Genomic DNA, 23,295 nt, shown 5'->3' on the forward strand with positions numbered 1-23,295 from the left:
ATATGCACAGACTTTAAACAAGGGGCAGGTGATGACAATGACACAGGGGTGTGGTAACAAACGAGGAATCAAAACCAACGAGCAGGGCGGGACAAACAGGCAGGGAACACGGACATGAGGGAACCCAGAGTGACAGCTACGAGAGGGGGCGTTGCCCTACGTGACAGTGCTGATCATTGTGACGGTGGGGTCGTGGTGAAGGATGAGACACGGATCCCTCTTGTGGCGACAGACGTCACTTTTATTGTAAACAGATAATTGTGCAATAGCGCACGAGAAACCGCAACACAACGCACACAACGTGTAGACTGTAGACAACGACGAGCACAGGACACTGCGCGAGCGCACATTAAATAGACAGACCACATTAGCCCCACGTGATTACGAGACGATTTACAGGTGAGACAGATTATCACGCGACATAGCCCTCACCACCGGAGTTCCACAGACGCAGACAAAGCACGTGGACTATGTATACACACGCCCAAAAGGGAGGGGCCGGGGTCCTCAACGTGACAGACGCCCCCTCCAAGGGCACTACCCGTCCCGGGGTGCCAACAGGACCGAGTGCTCCGAACCCACGACGATGGGCGGATCCGACGCGCTCAGTCCTGCGTCTGGGAGGTGACCGCCCTCGGGGAAGTGTCCGCCACGGACCGCCTAGAACACCCTCCCTGGGAATACAGGGGAAAAGACGTTAGACAAACACAACGGAACATATACAAACACACAAACAGGCACGCTTACACACATAGGGGGAAGAGGGGAAGAGGGGGTTTGGTAAACATACGGGTAGACTTACGAACACAGGCACACACACACATGAAACAGGCGCCAGGCTGCGCGCCAGAAGGAGAGCGATGAGGGGAGAGAGATCGGGAGCCACTGGTGCTGCAGGCGCTGCGATGGGCGGTGCTCCTCCTGCCCTTGCTGCAAACCCTCCACCGGGCGCAGCGCGGCTGGCGGATGCGCCTGGTGCAGCGCGGTTGGCCGACGCGCCAGGTGCAGCGCGGTTAGCCCCACCCCTCGGTGGGCCGTACGGGAAACCCCCCTCGCCCGGGGATCTCCCTCCGGACCTGGCAGTGGGAGTGGCTTCCTCCGCTTCCATCTCCTCGTCACTGCCACGGCTCCAGCTCATGGGCTGCCCCGAGCTGCCACCCTGGGAATAGTCCATGTCGCTGGCTGGGGAGCGCTCGGGAGATGAGCCCGCCTCTGGACTCCTCCTCTTCACCGTCTCGACTGACAGTTCCGAGGGGGGAGGGCTCTCCTCCTCCGTGTAGGAGCCCTCGGACGGAGGGTAATCCCCGTTTTCCTCTTCCTCCCCACCGTCCTCCTCGGGGTAAGCAGAGCACTCCGACAGGGGGTACTCCTCCACGCCATACTCTTGCTCCTCGCCTTCCTCCACGGTGGTAGAGGGACCTACGGGCGGAGGGAGGTAGTCCTCTTCCTCGGACTCCTCCTCCTCCTCTTCCCCGTAGTCCACCGTGGAGGCGTCGTATAACGACGGAGGGTAAGCTTCCTCCTCGTCCTCTTGCTCCTCCTCCTCGCCTGAGGAATCCCCCTCCCCAAACTCACTCTCGGGGGTCCTTTCCACCCCGCAGAGCGCGAAGGAGCCTACCCGCAGGGGTGAGGGCTCCCTGGATGTAGAGGGGTTGTACTCCCTCCAAAGCCGCACCGCCTCCTGGCGGAGCTTCTCCGCCGCCTCTGGGTCGTGGTGCACCCACGCCTGTCGCAGCAGGGACGCACAGACTGGGTCTGTCTCCAGCTGCTCCTGCGTGGGTCCGATCTTGTGGCGCGGGGAGGAGTCCCCCTCGGACTCGCCCTTTGGTGTCGTCCCTGTCCCGTATAGCTCGGGGACGTTAACCCGTATGGGCGAGAGCTCTCGTGGAGGCGCGGAGCGTCTCTCTTGCCACACCCGCGTCGCTGTCTTGCAGTACTCCTCCGCCAACTCTGGTATGGAGGTCTCCCGAGCCGCGCACAGTAGGTAGGCGCACTCGGGGTCCCGCTTCAGCTGCGCCAGAGTTGGCGTAGAGTCGCGGCGCGGGGGGGAGGATGAAGCGCGGTGACACCGCTTACTCGGGCGAGTTGCCTTCTTCGGCCTGGTTGCGTAGCCCGGCATGGTCCTGGTGTCTCTGGTCGGCTCGTCGTTCTGTGACGGTGGGGTCGTGGTGAAGGATGAGACACGGATCCCTCTTGTGGCGACAGACGTCACTTTTATTGTAAACAGATAATTGCGCAATAGCGCACGAGAAACAGCAACACAACGCACACAACGTGTAGACTGTAGATAACGACGAGCACAGGACACTGCGCGAGCGCACATTAAATAGACAGACCACATTAGCCCCACGTGATTACGAGACCATTCACAGGTGAGACAGATTATCACGCGACATAGCCCTCACCACCGGAGTTCCACAGACGCAGACAAAGCACGTGGACTATGTATACACACGCCCAAAAGGGAGGGGCCGGGGTCCTCAACGTGACAATCATAAAATTTGAATATCATGAAAAAGTTTATTTATTTCTGTAATTCCATTCATAAAGTGAATAGTGTATATTATACTCATTCATTACACACAGACTGATATATTTCAAATGTATATTTGTTTTAATTTGATGAGTATAACTGACAACTAATGAAAACCCCAAATTCAATATTTCAGAAAATTTGAATATTACTTAAGATCAATACAAAAAAAAAGGATTTTTAGAAACACTGGCCATCTGAAAAGTATGAACATGAAAACTATGAGCAGAACTCAGTACTTAGTTGGGGCTCCATTACCTGAATTACTACATCACTTCTACATCATTGGGGTGTTTTCTTCCCAATACACCATAGATGTTCTCTGGGTTTAAGGTCAGGCGGGTTTGCTGGCCAAGAACAGGGACACCATGGTCCTTAAACCAGGTACTGGCAGCTCTGGCACTGTGTGCAGGTGCCATGTCCTGTTGGAAAATTATATTTGCATCTCTATAAAGTTGGTCAGCAGCAGGAAACATGAAGTGCTCCAACATAACATAACGTTAGATCACTCAGCAGCAGACCGGACCTGTTTGTCTTTAGCCCAGGTCTCTTGTTCAAGAGCTTTGACACTAGGGATGTCACAGCTAAAACCCTCGTCTTCATACGCCTGTGTGTGGTGGTTCTTGAAGCTCGGACTCCAGCTGCAGTACAGTCTTTGTGAATCTCCCCCAAGTTTTTGAATGGGTTTTGTTTCACAGTCCTCTCCTGGGTGCAGTTATCACTATTGCTTGTACACTTTTCCTTCCCTTCTCCTCTCTATTAATGGACACAGAGTTCTGTGAACAGCCTCTTTATCAATGACCTTTTGTGTCATTCCCTGCTTGTGTAAGGAGTCAATGGTCGTCTTTTGGACAACTGTCAAGTCAGCAGGCTTCCCCATGATTGTGCAGGGTGTTTTAGTGTGCCACCAGGTCTTCAATATTGAAGCTTTTTACAATATTCTAAATTTTCTGAGATACTGAATTTGGGGTTCTCAGTTAGAAATCAATCATCAAATTAAAAAAAATAAACACTTGTGTAACGTTTACCAGAGGCAGGGGTGATACAATTGCAAATAAAGTAATACTTATTAAAAGGAGAGTGACAAAACACTAGAGTGAAACACAGAATACAGATTGGAACAATACTAAACAATGAAGGGCTAATACTACAGAACGGGACTACGAGACAACTAGGAAAAGTCAACACACATGGGAACATTACTACAACACATGAACTTAAAGGGGAGAAACATAATATAACAAGCGGAGTAGCGACTAACGGAAAATAGAGAAATGAGTGACTAAACAGACCATGGAGGAACATAACTAAACGAGACTACAGGGAAACATGACCAGTGTAAAACACAATGAAAGGGAAACTAACAATACCATACAACTTTGACCAGGACAGACTACGCGGAGCGGGGAGGTATGGCAATGAGGAGAAAACATACTACAAAGGAAATAGGAGACAATAGGAGAACATGCAGCGTGATCAGAAATACAAAGAACAGAGCAAGAAAACAAGGAGGAACTCGTGTACAATGACCGATGAGGGTAGACAGGGCAGGGGAAACTAAATACACAACAACCAGGGAAGAAAACCAGACACAGGTGCGAACACTGAGGATGGGGGCGTGGCAGACAGTAGGGAAACCAAGGAAACGGGGAAGCTAGGCGGGAAAAGGGAGGATGGCGGAGCTGGACGTGACAACTTGAAATATATCAGTCTGTGTGTAATGAATGAGTATGATGTTCTAATTTTGACGGCTGTATGTTATTTAGTTCTAGTATAACTCTTTAATTCAAGGTGGCCACCAGTGTGCTAGGTAATACATTCAAAACACACTAGTCTAGAGTGCACATGGTACCTTCATAGATAAGGATAATTAATTTTTTTATCTTTTTAAAATGAGTATTTACATGTAGGCACTGATTTTGTATTTTGAACAGCAAACATTACAGATGACATTCAGTGACTGACCAATCAGTGATCACTGTTTGAACTTTTATTTGCTTTAAACTGACAAGTGTATGACAGGGAAGTGTTAGTATTCTCAGACACCACTGCAAACTTCTCAAACTCTTCTCAAATTCTTCTCAAAGTATTCAGCTGCATGGAATGGTTAGGCCCATAGATCATGTGGTCTGTATATATGTGTTAAGTATATAGTTTGATGAAATATCTAATTTAGTGCTAGGTCTAGTGGAGAAGTGTACTGTGAACTGTGAAAATAAGATTTTCACTGAGCTCTTCTTTGTGCTGAAGTCTTCTTTCAAGTGGAACGTAATGTTGAAAATGGTATAAAAATTAACAACTTTGTGTGTGTGTGTGTGTGTGTGCGTGTCTGCTTTTGTGTGTGTAAGCGTGTGTAGGGGAATGTGTGTGTGTGTGTATTTGTGTAAAGCTGGGAAACCTCTTTGTAAAGCTGGAAAACCTTCAAACATGATGTAAAGCAGAAGGAGGCAGTGTGGTGATGTCCACCATGACAGACACGTGTGGTGATGTCCACCATCAAGGACACGTGTGGTGATGTCCACCATCAAGGACACGTGTGGTGATGTCCACCATCAAGGACACGTGTGGTGATGTCCACCATCAAGGACACGTGTGGTGATGTCCACCATCCCAGACACGTGTGGTGATGTCCACCATCCCAGACACGTGTGGTGATGTCCACCATCCCAGACACGTGTGGTGAAGTCCACCATCGCAGATATGTGTGGTGAAGTCCACCATCGCAGATACGTGTGGTGATGTCCGCCATCACAGACACATCACACACACACTTGAACGCTGATACTGATGACATACAGGAATGTGTCAGCCAAGGAAATACAGGGAACCTGCATCTGTGAAACACTACACTCACTGAACATTCACTCAGTGTGATTCCACCATTCTGACTGAAATCTCTGAGCTTCAGAGTCTTAGTTATTTATAAGACATTGCGTTCTCGGTTTAGCTGTGGAGAGTTTTCATCAAATTGAAGAAGTGTGTGCGAGGGTTTGTTCTTTTCTTTTGTTCACTGTACATGGAGACCCATCCAGTGGGTCTGTGGCTGTGTGGGTCTGATCATCTGTCACAGGAACAAGACTTGTTTAGTTTACAACACCTTCTCGGTACAATCCATGCATAGACACCCTCTCCCACACTCACCCACACTCATGCTCTATATATTGCCTTATGACAGTTCTTTGAATATCTGTTTGATTGTTCATTTGTTCAGCGCACTACAGTCTGCCTGCTGTGTGCTTTAACTCAGTATAGAGCACCGTTTCATTACAAGAACTAAATATAACTTAGTTTTGGGAGAATGTGTGTAGTGTGAGTTTACAGGAGCTTATAAGACTTTACAGGAGTTTACAAGAGTTTACAATAGTTTACAAGAGCTTACAGTTTTGAAACACTTCAGTATGTAAAGCAGCAAGTCTGTCATTTTTTAATACAGTGTAACATGTCAAGGACCATGAAATCATAAAAAAAAACAGTTTCAATGTGACTTAAAATACAATTACCGCTAACTTTCATTTGTTATATAGACATTGAGGGCCTTTGAGGGGACAGTGTGGACATACACTGACCAGTGGCCCGGTGCCTTGCCCACATCTGTCCTAGCACCTGTCCCCTCAATTTTAACTACACCATAGTATCACACACTACCACACATGCATATACACCTACACACAACACAGCACTGGGGGTGGAGGGGTGGGAAGGCCTTCCTACACCTGTTTCCTGCTCCCTGCCGGGGCGGGGGTGGGTCGCTAGCGCGGGGCTGGGCTGGGGGCGTCCTTGGGCTGCTGCCGATCCTTGCTGGTCCAGCCATTTGCCCCCGCCGCGGAGAGTGTGTTAGTTTGGATGTACGTGTGTCTTTGTCCTTGTCTCTTTTTGTATAGGTAGATTAATGAGTACGTGTTGGGGGGGGGGGGTGTATATATGGGTATGTGTGTGTATATTGGGGTGAATGTGTAAGTACATTTGTGGGTGTATATATGTCCATAAGAGTGTATATGGGTGTGGGTGAATGTGTGTAGGAGTGTATGTGCGTGTAGGTGTATATGTGTGAGGGTCTATATATGAGGGTAAGTTTGGGTGTGTGTGTGTATACGTATGTGTATAGGGAGGTATGTAGGTGTATACATGATAAGGGTGTATATAAGGGGGTGTGTGTTTGTATGTAGGGGTGTATATATGGGGGTGAATGTAAATAAGAGTTTGAGTGTATGTGTGAGGACAGCTGGTTCTGGGTCGGGGGGCTGTCCGCCGGCGGAAGAGGGAGCCTCTGGGGGAATGTTGTCACAGCTTTCTACCCTTGCTAGCAAGTACATTCTGTACATTCATCCTATGTTGCACTTTTGTGTTGCACATAAACACACACATACACATACATCACAGACATTTGTGCTATATGTCTTGGGTACACTTTCTGCTCTACTTACATAAACACACACACTCACACACACACATACATCACAGACATTTGTGCTATATGTCTTGGGTACACTTTCTGCTCTACTTTGCAGTGGTCATTTGAGCTGGTTGTTTTTTTTGTTTTTCTGTCTTTTCCCTTTTTATTCTTTCTCTCCCCCCTTTCTTTTCCTCTCTTTTCTATATTCTATATACTTATGGTCCACCTAACCCCAATAATTATCACTTTGCACTATATTATACAGAATTGGATGGAGGGGGTGGAGGTGGGCCACAAAAAAAAACATTTTAATTTGTTATAAATACATGTAGCTACACAATTACAGATATATCCGTAATATCATTTATGTTCTCTGTCTTTAAACTCCCAGTAGACATTTTCTGATTGTTGGTCTGCACCTACCTTATCTCTGCCATAGTACTACTACTGTACTACCATACTACTACTGTACTACCATAATACTACACCAACACTAGCATACTAGCATACCCCATCACCCCATCATTATTCTAATACTATAGTTACTACCTAATACCCCAGCACTACCATAACATCACCCCATCATTACTTTAATACTATAGTTACTAATACCCCATCACTTGCATACTATTACCCCTTCAGTACTATACTACTATCCCATTACTACCATACTACTACCCCATCACCACCCCATCACTACTATGCTATTACCTGTTCATTGCTATATTACTACCAATCACTACCCAATCAATACCATACTACTACCCTATCATTACCATACTACTACCCTATCAATACCATACTACTACCCTATCATTACTATACTACTACCCTATCATTTTTATACTACTGCCCCAATATTACCGTGTTCATGTCTTGTTGAAAATGATCCAAGCAGTGGTCCTGTGCTCAGACCAGTGATGAACATGTAGGGGCCATCAGACACTGACCAGTGATGAACATGTAGGGGCCATCTGACCCTGACCAGTGATGAACATGTAGGGGCCATCAGACCCTGACCAGTGATGAACATGTAGGGGCCATCAGACACTGACCAGTGATGAACATGTAGGGGCCATCAGACACTGACCAGTGATGAACACACACATATATATATATATATATATATATATATATATATATATATATATATATATATATATATATATATATATATATATATATATATATAGTGGGTGTCCAATCAAGCATGCTACAGATGGCAACAGATGGGCCTCTAAAATACATTTATAAGACCAGCATTAAAATAATGCAACTTATTCTTCGTAATAATAAATAATCTTCCTGTATAGATGAAAAATTACAGACTTTGTCAGTGCATATTATCTTTTGACATAGTATAATTGATGAATAGCATTATTGTGTAATTGGTGAATAGCATTACTGTGTAATTGGTGGACAGCATTATTGTGTTATTGGTGAATAGCATTACTGTGTAATTGGTGGACAGCATTATTGTGTAATTGGTGAATAGCATTACTGTGTAATTGGTGGACAGCATTATTGTGTAATTGGTGGATAACATTACTGTGTAATTGATGAATAGCATTACTGTGTAATTGATGAATAGCATTACCGTGTAATTGATGAATAGCATTACCGTGTAATTGGTGGATATAGCATTATTGTGTAATTAGTGAATAGCATTATTGTGTAATATGTGAATAGCATAATTTTTTTTACATTGCTGGTGCTGTGGAGAGTGGAACTGATCTTATGGGGTAGTGATGAGCCTGGTGAATTGGTGAAGTGGTGGGACAGAGAAAAGTCTGGATGCTTGTCTCCCATGTGTCCTGGATGATGGAGGGTCAAGACGAGACATACTTGAGGCGCAGAGGGCTCTAGGTATGCATCTGGGTTTTACCATGGCCATCAAGTAAGGAGGAGCTGGACCATTCTTTGCTTTGTAGGCCAGCACCAGGGTTTTATATTTGATGCGGGCAGCTACCGGAAGCCAGTGGAGGGAGCACAGCAAGGGAGTGACATGGCTGAACTTGGGAAGGTTGAAGACCAGCCGAGCTGCAGCGTTCTGGATCAGTTGTAGGGGTTTGATGGCATGCATAGGAAGACCAGCCAGTAGGGAGTTGCAGTAGTCCAGTCTTGAGATAACAAGGGACTGGACAAGGACCTGAGTGGCCTCCCTAGAGAGAAATGGCCGAATCCTCCGAATGTTGTGAAGGGCGAATCTGCATGATCGTGTTGTGTTAGCAATGTGGGCCGTGAAGGAGAGTTGATTGTCGACAACTACACCAAGGCTACGCGCTTCCATGGATGGAGTGATCACGGTGTTCTCGAATGAGATAGAAAGATCACGATGAGGACTGGCTCTTGCAGGGATGTACAGCATCTCTGCCTTGCTTGGGTTAAGCTTTAGGTGGTGAGCTGCCATCCAAGAGGCAATGTCTTTCAGACATGCAGAGATTCGAGCTGAAACCTGTGTGTCAGAGGGTGGGAAGGAAAAGAAGAGCTGGGTGTCATCCGCATAACAGTGATAAGAGAAGCCATGTGCAGAGATTGACTCACCCAGAGAGCGGGTATAAAGGGAAAAAAGAAGTGGACCCAGCACTGAGCCTTGTGGAACACCGGTGGAGAGTTTGCATGGCGTGGATGTTGATCCTCCCCATGTTACTTGGTAGGAACGACCCTCCAGGTAGGATGCAAACCACGTCCATGCATTGCCAGTGATACCAAGGCCTAAGAGGATGGACAGGAGGATCTCGTGATTGACTGTGTCAAAGGCCGCCGAAAGGTCAAGCAGAATCAGAACTGATGATAGTCCAGTTGCTCTAGCTGCATGGAGTTTCTCAGTTACTGCAATGAGTGCAGTTTCCGTAGAATGTGCTGGCTTGAAGCCAGATTGGTTGGGGTCCTGAAGCTGGTTCTGTGAGAGAAAAGAGGATAGCTGGTTGTGTACAGCCCGTTCAAGGATCTTAGAAAGGAATGAGAGGAGAGATACCGGTCTGTAGTTGCTGATGTTGGTGGCGTCAAGGTTGGGTTTCTTTAGGATTGGCACCACCCTAGCCGCCTTGAATGATGATGGCACAATTCCTGAAGATAAGGAGTTGTTGATGATGGTCAAGATGAAAGGGAGGAGTTTGTGGGAGATTGTCTGGAGGAGTGTGGATGGGATGGGGTCCAGAGGGCATGTGGTGGGACTGCTGGATGTCAGCAGCTGAAGCACCATCTCAGCTGAGAGAGGAGAGAAGGAGGTTAGAGAAAAGGGAGGAGTAGGAGGGGACACAGTGGGCACAGGGACTAGGGAAAAGGTGCTGCGAATCGTATTGACCTTCTCTTCAAAGAAGGTAACAAAATCATCTGCAGTAAGAGAAGTGGGAGTTGGAGGGGGGGAGGGTTTGAGGAGAGAAGAGAAGATTTTGAACATCTTGCGTGGATCTGATGTAGATGCCTCCAGCTTCTGTCTGTAGAATGATGTCTTGGCAGCAGTTAGTTCCATGGAGAATAGGGACAAGAGAGACTGATACAAGCGAAGATCAGCAGTAAGCTTCGATTTCCTCCATCGCCTCTCAACCATCCTCAGTTCTCGTCGGTTGTTTAAAGCCCCCCAATTATGGAATAGCCTTCCAGCTCCAATCCGAGATTCTGACACAGTTTCAATCTTTAAATCTAGACTTAAGACTCACATATTTAATCAAGCCTTCAGCTAATATTCTCCTTGTAAGGTGTAGGGGCTTGGGGGGCCCCAGACGTTGAGATTTCTGGTAATCTGAGATGTTGATGGTATCATCCAGTTGTGTCATGGCATCACTCTAGTTGTGACAATGACTTGACTGGAAAGCAATGTCTCAGTGAGCCCTCATGACTGTGGTCACCTCTGAACCCCTCCCTTTAGTTATGCTGCTATAGATTAGCCTGCCGGAGCCACATGCTAATCACTGGCACGTGAGCTATGTATATTTAAATCAATAGTGGTTTAAATTGATGTCCACACAGTCAGTCTGTATTATCTATCTTTTTGCATGCTTCTACCCAAGACGATTGCATGTAAGCACCTACAAGCACCTGGGAGATGGTCTGGATTGCCGGTGGATGTACTGATGCTGGGGTTGGATGTGCCATTGCCGCAAGAGGACGTGCTGATGCTAGCTCCTACCTGAGGCTCACCATCTGCACGGAAGGGACTGTAACTACTTGGCCGGGGAACAAGAACCTTAAATATAGCTGTAGAACCACCCTGCGCACCACGGACTCGTGCGAGATTTGGACCCATATGATTGTAAAGCTGCTTTGTGGCAACGCTGTTGTGAAAAGCGCTATATAAATAAATTTGACTTTGACTTTGAATTGGTGATCTCGTGAAGTGGTGTGCTGGTGAATATCATTTTTTTTACATTGCTGGTGCAGTGGAGAGTGGAACTGATCTTATGGGGGAGTGACGAGCCTGGTGAAGTGGTGCCCTGGTGAAGTGGTGCCCTTGTGAAGTGGTGCCCTTGTGAAGTGGTGCCCTTGTGAAGTGGTGATCTTGTGAATTGGTGAATTGGTGATCTGGTGATCTGGTGATCTGGTGAAGTGGTGATCTGGTGAAGTGGTGATCTGTTGAAGTGTTGAAGTGTTGAAGTGGTGACCTAGTGAACTGGTGAAGTGCTGGGCCACTTATGCGGCTTTTGATCCCTTTCTGTTTAATGGTCCCATTGCCACCAGTAAGACAAATGTCTGAATGTTTTTTGGATTAGTTTCATCCAAACCCCAGACTGCCATTCCACAGTGAGCTTACATGACTTAATCACCGTCTCCATTTTTACATCCCAGACTTAAATGTCTTTGTCTAAGAAAAGGTCAGTATGTTTAGAACTGATTGCTGCACTGTGCACACTTTTGCAAGCGAGCAAGACTAAATAATGAATGAACCCAGGTGGCAACAACAGAACCCAGGTGGCAAAAACAGATCCCAGGTGGCAAAAACAGAACCCAGGTGGCAACAACAGAACCCAGGTGGCAAAAACAGAACCCAGGTGGCAACAGAATCCAGGTGGCAACAACAGAACCCAGGTCTTTTCCATCTATTCATTGTTTCCCTTCAACAGAACCAGCAGTTTGAAATCTAAGAATAGCAAATGTCTGTCTGTACAGTTTCACCATATTATAGAATTTGATAGAATTTGGTATTTCAGAACCCTGTTCCTCTTGGGATGGTTTAGACTCTAATGTCCATCTTGTTAGTAACGTTTTGCAAAAAGGGATACCATGTGTGTTGATTATATTTACAGTATATGGACTAGTGTGGCGTACTTTGATATAAAGTATTAGATGAATGTATTTGTATATTGCCCTGTAGTGACTTCAGAACCTACCCATACTGTATTTTGCCCCGTACCCACAGCAGTGATGTTCTACTGCCCCGTACCCACAGCAGTGATGTTCTACAGTCCTGTATCCACAGTGGCAGTGTTCTACAGTCCCATACACACAATAGGAGGCTGTTCTGCCCCGTACACACAGTAATGATGTTCTAATACCCAATACACACAGTAATGATGTTCTACTGCCCCGTACACACAGTAATGGTGTTCTATTGCCCCGTACACACAGTAATGGTGTTCTACTGCCCCGAACACACAGTAATGATGTTCTAATACCCCATACACACAGTAATGATGCTCTAATACCCCATACACATAGTAACGGTGTTCTACTGCCCCATACACACAGTAATGATGTTCTACTGCCCTGTACACACAGTAATGGTGTTCTATAGCCCCGTACACACAGTAATGGTGTTCTACTACCCCGTACACACAGTAATGATTTTCTACTGCCCCATACACACAGTAATGATGTTCTAATACCCCATACACACAGTAATGATGTTCGACAGCCCCGTACACACAGTAATGATGTTCTACTGCCCCGTACACACAGTAATGGTGTTCTACTGCACCGTACACACAGTAATGGTGTTATACTGCCCCGTACACACAGTAATGATGTTCTACTGCCCCGTACACACAGTAATGGTGTTATACTGCCCCGTACACACAGTAATGATGTTTTAATACCCCGTACACACAGTAATGATGTTCTAATACCCCATACACATAGTAACGGTGTTCTACTGCCCCATACACACAGTAATGATGTTCTACTGCCCTGTACACACAGTAATGGTGTTCTATAGCCCCGTACACACAGTAATGGTGTTCTACTACCCCGTACACACAGTAATGATGTTCTACTGCCCCATACACACAGCAATGATGTTCTAATACCCCATACACACAGTAATGATGTTCGACAGCCCCGTACACACAGTAATGATGTTCTACTGCCCCGTACACACAGTAATGGTGTTCTACTGCCCCGTACACACAGTAATGGTGTTATACTGCCCCGTACACACAGTAATGATGTTCTAATACCCCGTACACACAGTAATGATGTTCTAATACCCCGTACACACAGTAATGATGTTCTACTGCCCTGTACACACAGTAATGGTGTTATACTGCCCCGTACACACAGTAATGATGTTCTAATACCCCGTACACACAGTAATGATGTTCTACTGCCCCGTACACACAGTAATGATGTTCTAATACCCCGTACACACAGTAATGGTGTTCTACTGCCCCGTACACACAGTAATGATGTTCTAATACCCCGTACACACAGTAATGATGTTCTACTGCCCCGTACACACAGTAATGGTGTTCTACTGCTCCGTACACACAGTAATGATGTTCTACTGCCCCGTACACACAGTAATGATGTTCTACAGCCCCGTACACACAGTAATGATGTTCTACTGCCCCATACACACAGTAATGGTGTTCTACTGCCCCGTACACACAGTAATGATGTTCTACTGCCCCGTACACACAGTAATGATGTTCTACTGCCCCGTACACACAGTAATGATGTTCTACTGCCCTGTACACACAGTAATGGGGTTCTACTGCCCCGTACACAAGCAGCATGTCCCAGCCCATCTGTTGTAACACTAAATCTTTTCTGTTTGGAAGGTTTCAGCTGAGCGCAGTATTGGTTCTGATCATCTATACTGTTACAGTTCCTTTGTGGCCACTGCAAGCCTTGTGATTTTCCATCATCACTATTAATCCAATTTGTTAGAAATATTCCAGTGGAGAACAAACTCTGTTTGATCTGATCTTTTCTTTCTCTGCAGGCTTTTTTCTGTCTATATATTTTAAAATTCTATTCCTGGTGTATTCTGCAGTGTTGCCTAGCAACAGCTTTTCCAAAGTTCACCCCATGTCACTGGTTGTGGGTCTGGGAGGAGGTGCTGATATTGTGGAAGACAGTCTCAGTACTGATTACACTATACTTACATTATACACATGGCAGGCTGTTCAACAGCAGAAAAAGAAAAGAATCCGGCTAACGATTCCCTCTCGACTTAATAACGCCTCCACAAAACCTAATCACAGCTCTCTCTGTCTCTCTCTGTCGCCCTCTCTCTCTCTCTCTCTCTCTCTCTCTCTCTCTCTCTCTCTCACTCTTTCTCTCTCTAAGAAAGTGAAAAATGATAAAACACAATTTGTGCAGCAAAACTGCACAAATTAAAGGTGTTTAATATGCGGAGGTGTTTGGTTTGTGGAGGAGGAATTCATACTTTGTCTCTTTAACAGGATTCAAAAATGCTTTAGTGTACAGCAGAGCGAATATCTTTTACTTCAAACCTAACCCTGGTAACACACACACACACACACACACACACACACACACACACACACACACACACACACACACACACTGACCAGTGTACAGGTTGTTCCAGGAACAGTGCCTTAGGTGCAAACTGGCCTAATTTAACACAGCAGTGAGGAAATGTGAGGAAACTCCAGAGACAAGCACATAGCTGTGTTTCGCTGTCCGGTAAACGTCACATGAACTATAAAGGCACATAGCTGTGTTTAGATTCCCAATGTCTCTCTCATCTGGATAAATGCTAGCATGGCACAGTGAGTTAGATAATAACCTCTACTTAATTTTCTTCTTGATGTTAAGGATGAGATTAATAATAACAGTTGCTATGGTCACTCCAGTAAGTAAACAGCATGTCAGTAAGAGAAACATTGTGAATGATCCCCAGAGATGTTTGGACAGTTTCCCACCTACCAGCAAGGTGGTCATCTAACAGTTATTTAATAGCTGCCTGATTGAGAGACAGAGACATTACAGAAATTACATTTATTTGCAAATGTATGTGTGTTGTATCATGTCATTTCACTTTAATGTCAGCCCCTTTGGAATGGAGTTACAATGGGTATACGGGATCTGCTATTCCGCTGATGACTGTTTTATGATTCTGGTATGCACCAGGTGTGTGTGTGTGTGTGTGTGTGTGTGTGTGTGTGTGTGTGTGTGTGTGTGTGTGTGTGTGTGTGTGTGTGTGTGTGTGTGTGTGTGTGTGTGTGTGTGTGTGTGTGTGTGTGTGTGTGTGTGTGTGTGTTTATGAGATGTATTCTAGACTTTTATGGAGATCTCACTCATTTTTAATGACCTGCATGTAACTTTAAAAGAGTTTAAACTAATAGTAACTCAGAGGTGAGGACAGTGGTCTGTGTTCAGTACAAACATCAGTGTGTTTGCAGAGGTAGTGGATGCTTGTAAATACGACTGTTCTCTCAACAGACTTTCAAGTCTCTTATTTCTAATTTTCAGATGATAAATTAAATTTATCATATCTATGTTAAATTATATATCATGACTGTTAGGGTTAGGTTAGGGTTAGGGTAGGGCATGATTTGACTGTTAGGGTTAGGTTTAGGGTTAGGTAGGGCATGATTTGAAGGTTAGGGTTAGGGTAGGGCATGATTGACTGTTAGGGTTATGGACACATGTATGTGTTACTGATTCACTATACACTGCTATGGAGGAATGTATGTGGTTCTGATACTTATTATTATATTGTTATGTTATATATATATATACTGTTATTGTTTTCATGCTTTGTATTGTATGACTGAACATCTTTTGTTTTGTACAAACAAAAACTCAAACTGTATTTCACTGGTCCAGGTTCCATTCTGGTAACTGCCTATGTATAGTAACTGTGTGTGTGTGTGTGTGTGTGTGTGTGTGTGTGTGTGTGTGTGTGTGTGTGTGTGTGTGTGTATTTCAGACCATCAGAAGCTGGACAGAGAAGCGAGGATCTGTCGTCTTCTAAAGCATCCCAACATTGGTGAGTTCAGCAGGACTACTGTGATCTCTGCACAGCACCCTGCCACATATAACACTCCAGACACCTTAGCCTTATTATACAAATATAGAGTGCTTTATCCAGATTACACTGTTATGCAGTAGTTAATTCTTCACTTTTAAGGGCTAAATGTGGGTTTTACTGTGCAACAATCAGTGAAAAAAATATTGATGACAACACTGTTGACTATCTAATGTATATCTTTCTACATATACAGAGTTTCCTGGTTAGCCCCTCCCCCAGCTGTCAATCATGTATGTTTTGTTTATGTATTCATGTGGTTCTGTCATTCGTAGTCCCTCCTTCTGTTATGTAAGCCGGCGCTCTGGTTATCGTAATCATGTGTTGCTCGTTCGCTCTTGTTTGCTCTCTTTTGTGTTGCTGAACGTTGTTTCTCTTACTGTCCCGTGTACTTTCGTGTTCGTGTGATTTTCAGTGGTATATTACGGTTTGTGTCTTTGTGTTCAGTATGCCGTTACGTGGTGGTTTTGTTTCGTGTTCTGATTCCCTTATGGATTTGACCCAAGCCTGCCTATACGACCCTGATTTTGGACTCTTCCCTTTAATAAATCTCGCTCTTCTCAGCATTTGTGTCTGCCCTATCCCCTATCCCCTAACCCTAACCCCTAACCCTATCACTCCCTGTCGCCACAGGTGTTACATATACAGTACACAGGCAAAGAACATGAAACCATACAACCTAAATGAGCAGACTACACATATAGACTCATAACTAAACTAACCAAAATGCAGAAAACTAGAAAGATATCAGAGAATAAACCAAATGACGCCAAAACCAAGAAGCGTACTGAGTGATAGAATAACGCATACAACCAGGAATAGAGCGACGTAATGAACCACAGTCATACACAAAACAAGGGATATAAATACCAGTACTGATGAAAACCTAACAAGACACGGCTGGAAGGAATAACAAGGGGCGTTAACAAAACATACCACAACGAATAAATGAAACGCAAACATGATTGACACGGAGGGTGGAGCCAACTGCGTCAAGTATATCTGTATATCTACATATATAGAGTATCTATATTTCTACATATATAGAGTATATCTATATTTCTACATATATAGAGTATATCTATATTTAAGACTTTCTGCAATTTCCTTTTTACATTTACACTCTATACTAGAAGTGCCTGGTTTAGACTCACCTTTATAAAGATTATTCATTAGTTATTCTATTATTTTTATAAATATATATCAATTGCAGGTTTAGTGCAGGAATTACAGTAAATGACACTGATGTCAACTCATGGCACTAGCTCACAAAGCTAACACACTTAATAAAGCTGCATAGATTCATGCAGTGCTTGTGATGGTTATTTACTGATATCTCCTCCTCCAGTAAACAGGACATACTGAGGTGTCCCAGCTTGTGTTGTCCACCATCTGTCTCTCCAGTTTGATGAATCACAATGTCCAGTATTCTGTTGTATGACAGCATCATGGTAACATCTCTGTTAACTCATACTTAGCCTCAACATCCAATGAATCTACTGAACATTTTAAACTTTATACACTCAGAAGCAGAGGGTTAGGGTTAGGTTTAGGGTTAGAGAGAGAGAGTCAGAATCAGACTTGCACTATTGGTTGATGAGGGAGAGAGATAGAGAGAGATAGAGAGAGAGAGAGAGAGAGAGAGAGAGAGAGAGAGAGAGTCAGAATCAGACTTGCACTATTGGTTGGAGAGAGAGAGAGAGAGAGAGAGAGAGAGAGAGAGAGAGAGAGAGAGAATTAGAGAGTGTCAGAATTAGACCAGCTGAAGCTGCCATGAACATACACCACTGTGGATTGGCCATTGCGAGTGCCACTTCATTATTTGTGTAAGCTGTAACCTGCTCGTTTAGACAGACTACAACTGTCTTTGTGTACACGCCAGAATTCCTCTGTGCGCTGAGTCGCGGGTGTGTGTGAGACGAGTGTGTGTGAGCTGAAAGTGTCTGTGCATTGAAAGTGTGTGTAAGCTGAAAGTGTGTGAGAGCCAAGAGTGTGTGTAAGCCAAGATTGTGTGTAAGTTGGGAGTGTGTGTGAGCTGAGTATGTGTATGAAGTGAGAAGTGTGTGCGTTCAAAGTGTGTGCTGAGTGTATGCGCACTGAGTGTGAGTGTGTGTGCTCAGAGAGTCGCTTCAGAAGCAGGCTGTGTAATTTGATGATTAGGAGACTGTGTGTGTATGTGTGTGTGTGTTTGTGTATATGTGTGTTCAGAAGCAGGCTGTGTAATTTGATGATTAGGAGTGTGTGTGTGTGTGTGTGTGTGTTCAGAAGCAGACTGTGTAATTTGATGATTAGGAGATTGTGGAGATTGTGTGTGTGTGTGTGTGTGTGTGTGTGTGTGTGTGTGTGTGTGTGTGTGTGTGTGTGTGTGTGTGTGTTTAGAAGCAGGCTGTGTAATTTGATGATTAGGAGACTGAGGAGCTGGTCCCAGACTCTCACTTCTTTAATAATGCATTTGCCTCACTAGCAATGACAAGACTGTCTGCAATATAAATCTCAGAGATGTAGGCTACTCTCATCCATGCAGGACAGCAGAAGAGAGTTAGTGTTAGAATTAGTGTTGGTGTTAGGGTTCATGTTGGTATTATGGTTCATTTAGCGTTAGGGTTAAAGTAGGGTTAGTGTTAGGGTTAGGTTCATGTTAGGTTAGGGTTTGTGTTAGTGTTTGTGTTAAAGTTAGTGTTAGTGTTTGTGTTAAGGTTAGTGTTAGTGTTAAAGTTTGTGTTAGTGTTAGGGTTCATGTTTTAATGTTAGTGTTGGGGTTTGTGTTAGTGTTGGTGTTTGTGTTAAGGTTAGTGTTTGTGTTAAGGTTAGTGTTAGTGTTAAGGTTAGAGAAGAAGATGCAGCACAGAACACACACACACACACACACACACCACCACCAAGCATCTTATGTGAGTGTGTGGAAAACACTAATGACGCTGGTTTCATTTGCCCTCTGACCCCAGAGGTGCCTCATACCCATTATGTCTGTTATTTAAAGCAGGAAGGTTGCATTGCTGATGCCACTAAAAGTCCTCTAGGGGAAATTAGCCAAGAACACAGAAGTGTGTGGAGGGTTTCTGTGGTAGAACTACACTTCCCTGGTGTTGTTAAAACAGGGCTAAAAACAAACGTTAATCTTTTCACATTCAGATTAAGCTTCATAATATGTGTATTATGTATCCCAGTGAAGTTGGACAGGGTGGAAACCTCTCAGGAACTCAGGCTACAGTCAGTCTCAAGACTCTGGTCCAAGTAGGAGATGTAGCAGAGCTTTTCCTCTCCTGTAGATCTCTCTCCACTCTCTCTCCTACTATAGATCTCCCTCCACTGTCTCTCTCCTACTGTAGATCTCCCACCACTGTCTCTCTCCTGCTGTAGATCTCCCTCCACTGTCTCTCTCCTACTGTAGATCTCCCACCACTGTCTCTCTCCTGCTGTAGATCTCTCTCCACTCTCTCTCCTACTGTAGATCTCCCACCACTGTCTCTCTCCTACTGTAGATCTCCCACCACTGTCTCTCTCCTGCTGTAGATCTCCCTCCATTGTCTCTCTCCTGCTGTAGATCTCCCACCACTGTCTCTCTCCTGCTGTAGATCTCCCTCCAATGTCTCTCTCCTACTATAGATCTCCCTCCACTGTCTCTCTCCTGCTGTAGATCTCCCTCCAATGTCTCTCTCCTACTATAGATCTCCCTCCACTGTCTCTCTCCTGCTGTAGATCTCCCTCCACTGTCTCTCTCCTGCTGTAGATCTCCCACCACTGTCTCTCTCCTGCTGTAGATCTCCCTCCAATGTCTCTCTCCTACGATAGATCTCCCTCCACTGTCTCTCTCCTGCTGTAGATCTCCCTCCAATGTCTCTCTCCTACTATAGATCTCCCACCACTGTCTCTCTCCTGCTGTAGATCTCTCTCCACTCTCTCTCCTACTGTAGATCTCCCACCACTGTCTCTCTCCTACTGTAGATCTCCCACCACTGTCTCTCTCCTGCTGTAGATCTCTCTCCACTCTCTCTCCTACTGTAGATCTCCCACCACTGTCTCTCTCCTAATGTAGATCTCCCTCCACTGTCTCTCTCCTACTGTAGATCTCCCACCACTGTCTCTCTCCTGCTGTAGATCTCCCACCACTGTCTCTCCTGCTGTTGATCTCCCACCACTGTCTTTCTCCTACTGTAGATCTCTCTCCACTCTCTCTCCTACTGTAGATCTCCCACCACTGTCTCTCTCCTACTGTAGATCTCCCTCCACTGTCTCTCTCCTGCTGTAGATCTCCCTCCATTGTCTCTCTCCTGCTGTAGATCTCCCACCACTGTCTCTCTCCTGCTGTAGATCTCCCACCACTGTCTCTCTCCTACTGTAGATCTCCCTCCACTGTCTCTCTCCTGCTGTAGATCTCCCTCCATTGTCTCTCTCCTGCTGTAGATCTCCCACCACTGTCTCTCTCCTGCTGTAGATCTCCCTCCACTGTCTCTCTCCTGCTGTAGATCTCCCTCCACTGTCTTTCTCCTGCTGTAGATCTCCCTCCACTGTCTCTCTCCTGCTGTAGATTTCCCTCCACTGTCTCTCCTGCTGTAGATCTCCCTCCACTGTCTCTCTCCTGCTGTAGATCTCCCTCCACTGTCTCTCTCCTGCTGTAGATCTCCCTCCACTGTCTCTCTCCTACTGTAGATCTCCCACCACTGTCTCTCTCCTGCTGTAGATCTCCCTCCACTGTCTCTCTCCTACTGTAAATCTCCCACCACTGTCTCTCTCCTACTGTAGATCTCTCTCCACTCTCTCTCCTACTGTAGATCTCCCACCACTGTCTCTCTCCTGCTGTAGATCTCTCTCCTACTGTAGCTCTCCCACCACTGTCTCTCTCCTACTGTAGATCTCCCATCACTGTCTCTCTCCTACTGTAGATCTCCCACCACTGTCTCTCTCCTGCTGTAGATCTCCCTCCACTGTCTCTCTCCTACTGTAGATCTCCCACCACTGTCTCTCTCCTGCTGTAGATCTCTCTCCTACTGTAGATCTCCCTCCACTGTCTCTCTCCTGCTGTAGATCTCCCTCCACTGTCTCTCTCCTGCTGTAGATCTCCCTCCACTGTCTCTCTCCTACTGTAGATCTCCCACCACTCTTTCTCTCCTACTGTAGATCTCCCACCACTGTCTCTCTCCTGCTGTAGATCTCCCACCACTGTCTCTCTCCTACTGTAGATCTCCCTCCACTGTCTCTCTCCTACTGTAGATCTCCCACCACTGTCTCTCCTGCTGTAGATCTCCCTCCACTGTCTCTCTCCTGCTGTAGATCTCCCTCCACTGTCTCTCTCCTGCTGTAGATCTCCCTCCACTGTCTCTCTCCTGCTGTAGATTTCCCTCCACTGTCTCTCCTGCTGTAGATCTCCCTCCACTGTCTCTCTCCTGCTGTAGATCTCCCTCCACTGTCTCTCTCCTACTGTAGATCTCCCACCACTGTCTCTCTCCTGCTGTAGATCTCCCTCCACTGTCTCTCTCCTGCTGTAGATCTCCCTCCAATGTCTCTCTCCTGCTGTAGATCTCCCTCCACTGTCTCTCTCCTACTATAGATCTCCCTCCACTGTCTCTCTCCTGCTGTAGATCTCCCTCCACTGTCTCTCTCCTACTGTAGATCTCCCTCCACTCTCTCTCTCCTGCTGTAGATCTCCCTCCACTGTCTCTCTCCTGCTGTCGATCTCCCTCCACTGTCTCTCTCCAACTGTAGATCTCCCACCACTGTCCCTCTCCTGCTGTAGATCTCCCTCCACTGTCTCTCTCCTACTGTAGATCTCTCTCCTACTGTAGCTCTCCCACCACTGTCTCTCTCCTACTGTAGACCTCCCATCACTGTCTCTCTCCTACTGTAGATCTCCCACCACTGTCTGTCTCCTGCTGTAGATCTCCCTCCACTGTCTCTCTCCTACTGTAGATCTCCCACCACTGTCTCTCTCCTGCTGTAGATCTCTCTCCTACTGTAGATCACCCACCACTGTCTCTTTCCTGCTATAGATCTCCCACCACTGTCTCTCTCCTACTGTAGATATCCCTCCACTGTCTCTCTCCTGCTGTAGATCTCCCTCCACTGTTTCTCTCCTACTGTAGATCTCCCTCCACTGTCTCTCTCCTGCTGTAGATCTCTCTCCACTGTCTCTCTCCTACTATAGATCTCCCTCCACTGTCTCTCTCCTGCTGTAGATCTGCCTCCACTGTCTCTCTCCTACTGTAGATCTCCCTCCACTGTCTCTCTCCTACTGTAGATGTCCCTCCACTGTCTCTCTCCTACTGTAGATCTCCCTCCACTGTCTCTCTCCTGCTGTAGATCTCCCTCCACTGTCTCTCTCCTACTGTAGATCTCCCTCCACTGTCTCTCTCCTGCTGTAGATCACCCACCACTGTCTCTCTCCTGCTATAGATCTCCCACCACTGTCTCTCTCCTGCTGTAGATCTCCCTCCACTGTCTCTCTTCTACTGTAGATCTCCCTCCACTGTCTCTCTCCTGCTATAGATCTCCCATCACTGTCTCTCTCCTATTGTAGATCTCCCTCCACTGTCTCTCTCCTGCTGTAGATCTCCCTCCACTGTCTCTCTCCTACTGTAGATCTCCCTCCACTGTCTCTCTCCTACTGTAGATCTCCCTCCACTGTCTCTCTCCTACTGTAGATCTCCCTCCACTGTCTCTCTCCTACTGTAGATCTCCCTCCACTGTCTCTCTCCTGCTGTAGATCTCCCTCCACTGTCTCTCTCCTACTGTAGATCTCCCTCCACTGTCTCTCTCCTACTGTAGATCTCCCTCCACTGTCTCTCTCCTACTGTAGATCTCCCTCCACTGTCTCTCCTACTGTAGATGTCCCTCCAATGTCTCTCTTCTACTGTAGATCTCCCTCCACTGTCTCTCTCCTGCTGTAGATCTCCCTCCACTGTCTCTCTCCTACTGTAGATCTCCCTCCACTGTCTCTCTCCTGCTGTAGATCACCCACCACTGTCTCTCTCCTGCTATAGATCTCCCACCACTGTCTCTCTCCTGCTGTAGATCTCCCTCCACTGTCTCTCTTCTACTGTAGATCTCCCTCCACTGTCTCTCTCCTGCTATAGATCTCCCATCACTGTCTCTCTCCTACTGTAGATCTCCCTCCACTGTCTCTCTCCTGCTGTAGATCTCCCTCCACTGTCT

General features: G+C 46.0%; 1 protein-coding gene across 4 annotated transcripts in view; it reads left to right on the plus strand.

Annotated features, from left to right (window-relative positions):
• The window catches only part of camk2a (calcium/calmodulin-dependent protein kinase II alpha), an 84,874-nt gene that overhangs the window by 11,015 nt on the left and 50,564 nt on the right, over positions 1-23,295 (plus strand). For all 4 annotated transcript variants that reach the window (XM_076986862.1, XM_076986863.1, XM_076986864.1 and 1 more), the window contains exon 3: positions 16,048-16,107. In XM_076986862.1, the coding sequence (XP_076842977.1) occupies positions 16,048-16,107 (60 nt within the window). The remainder of the gene's footprint in view (positions 1-16,047; positions 16,108-23,295) is intronic.

This window comes from Brachyhypopomus gauderio, unplaced genomic scaffold, assembly GCF_052324685.1.
Source record: "Brachyhypopomus gauderio isolate BG-103 unplaced genomic scaffold, BGAUD_0.2 sc50, whole genome shotgun sequence".
Classification (NCBI taxonomy): domain Eukaryota; kingdom Metazoa; phylum Chordata; class Actinopteri; order Gymnotiformes; family Hypopomidae; genus Brachyhypopomus; species Brachyhypopomus gauderio.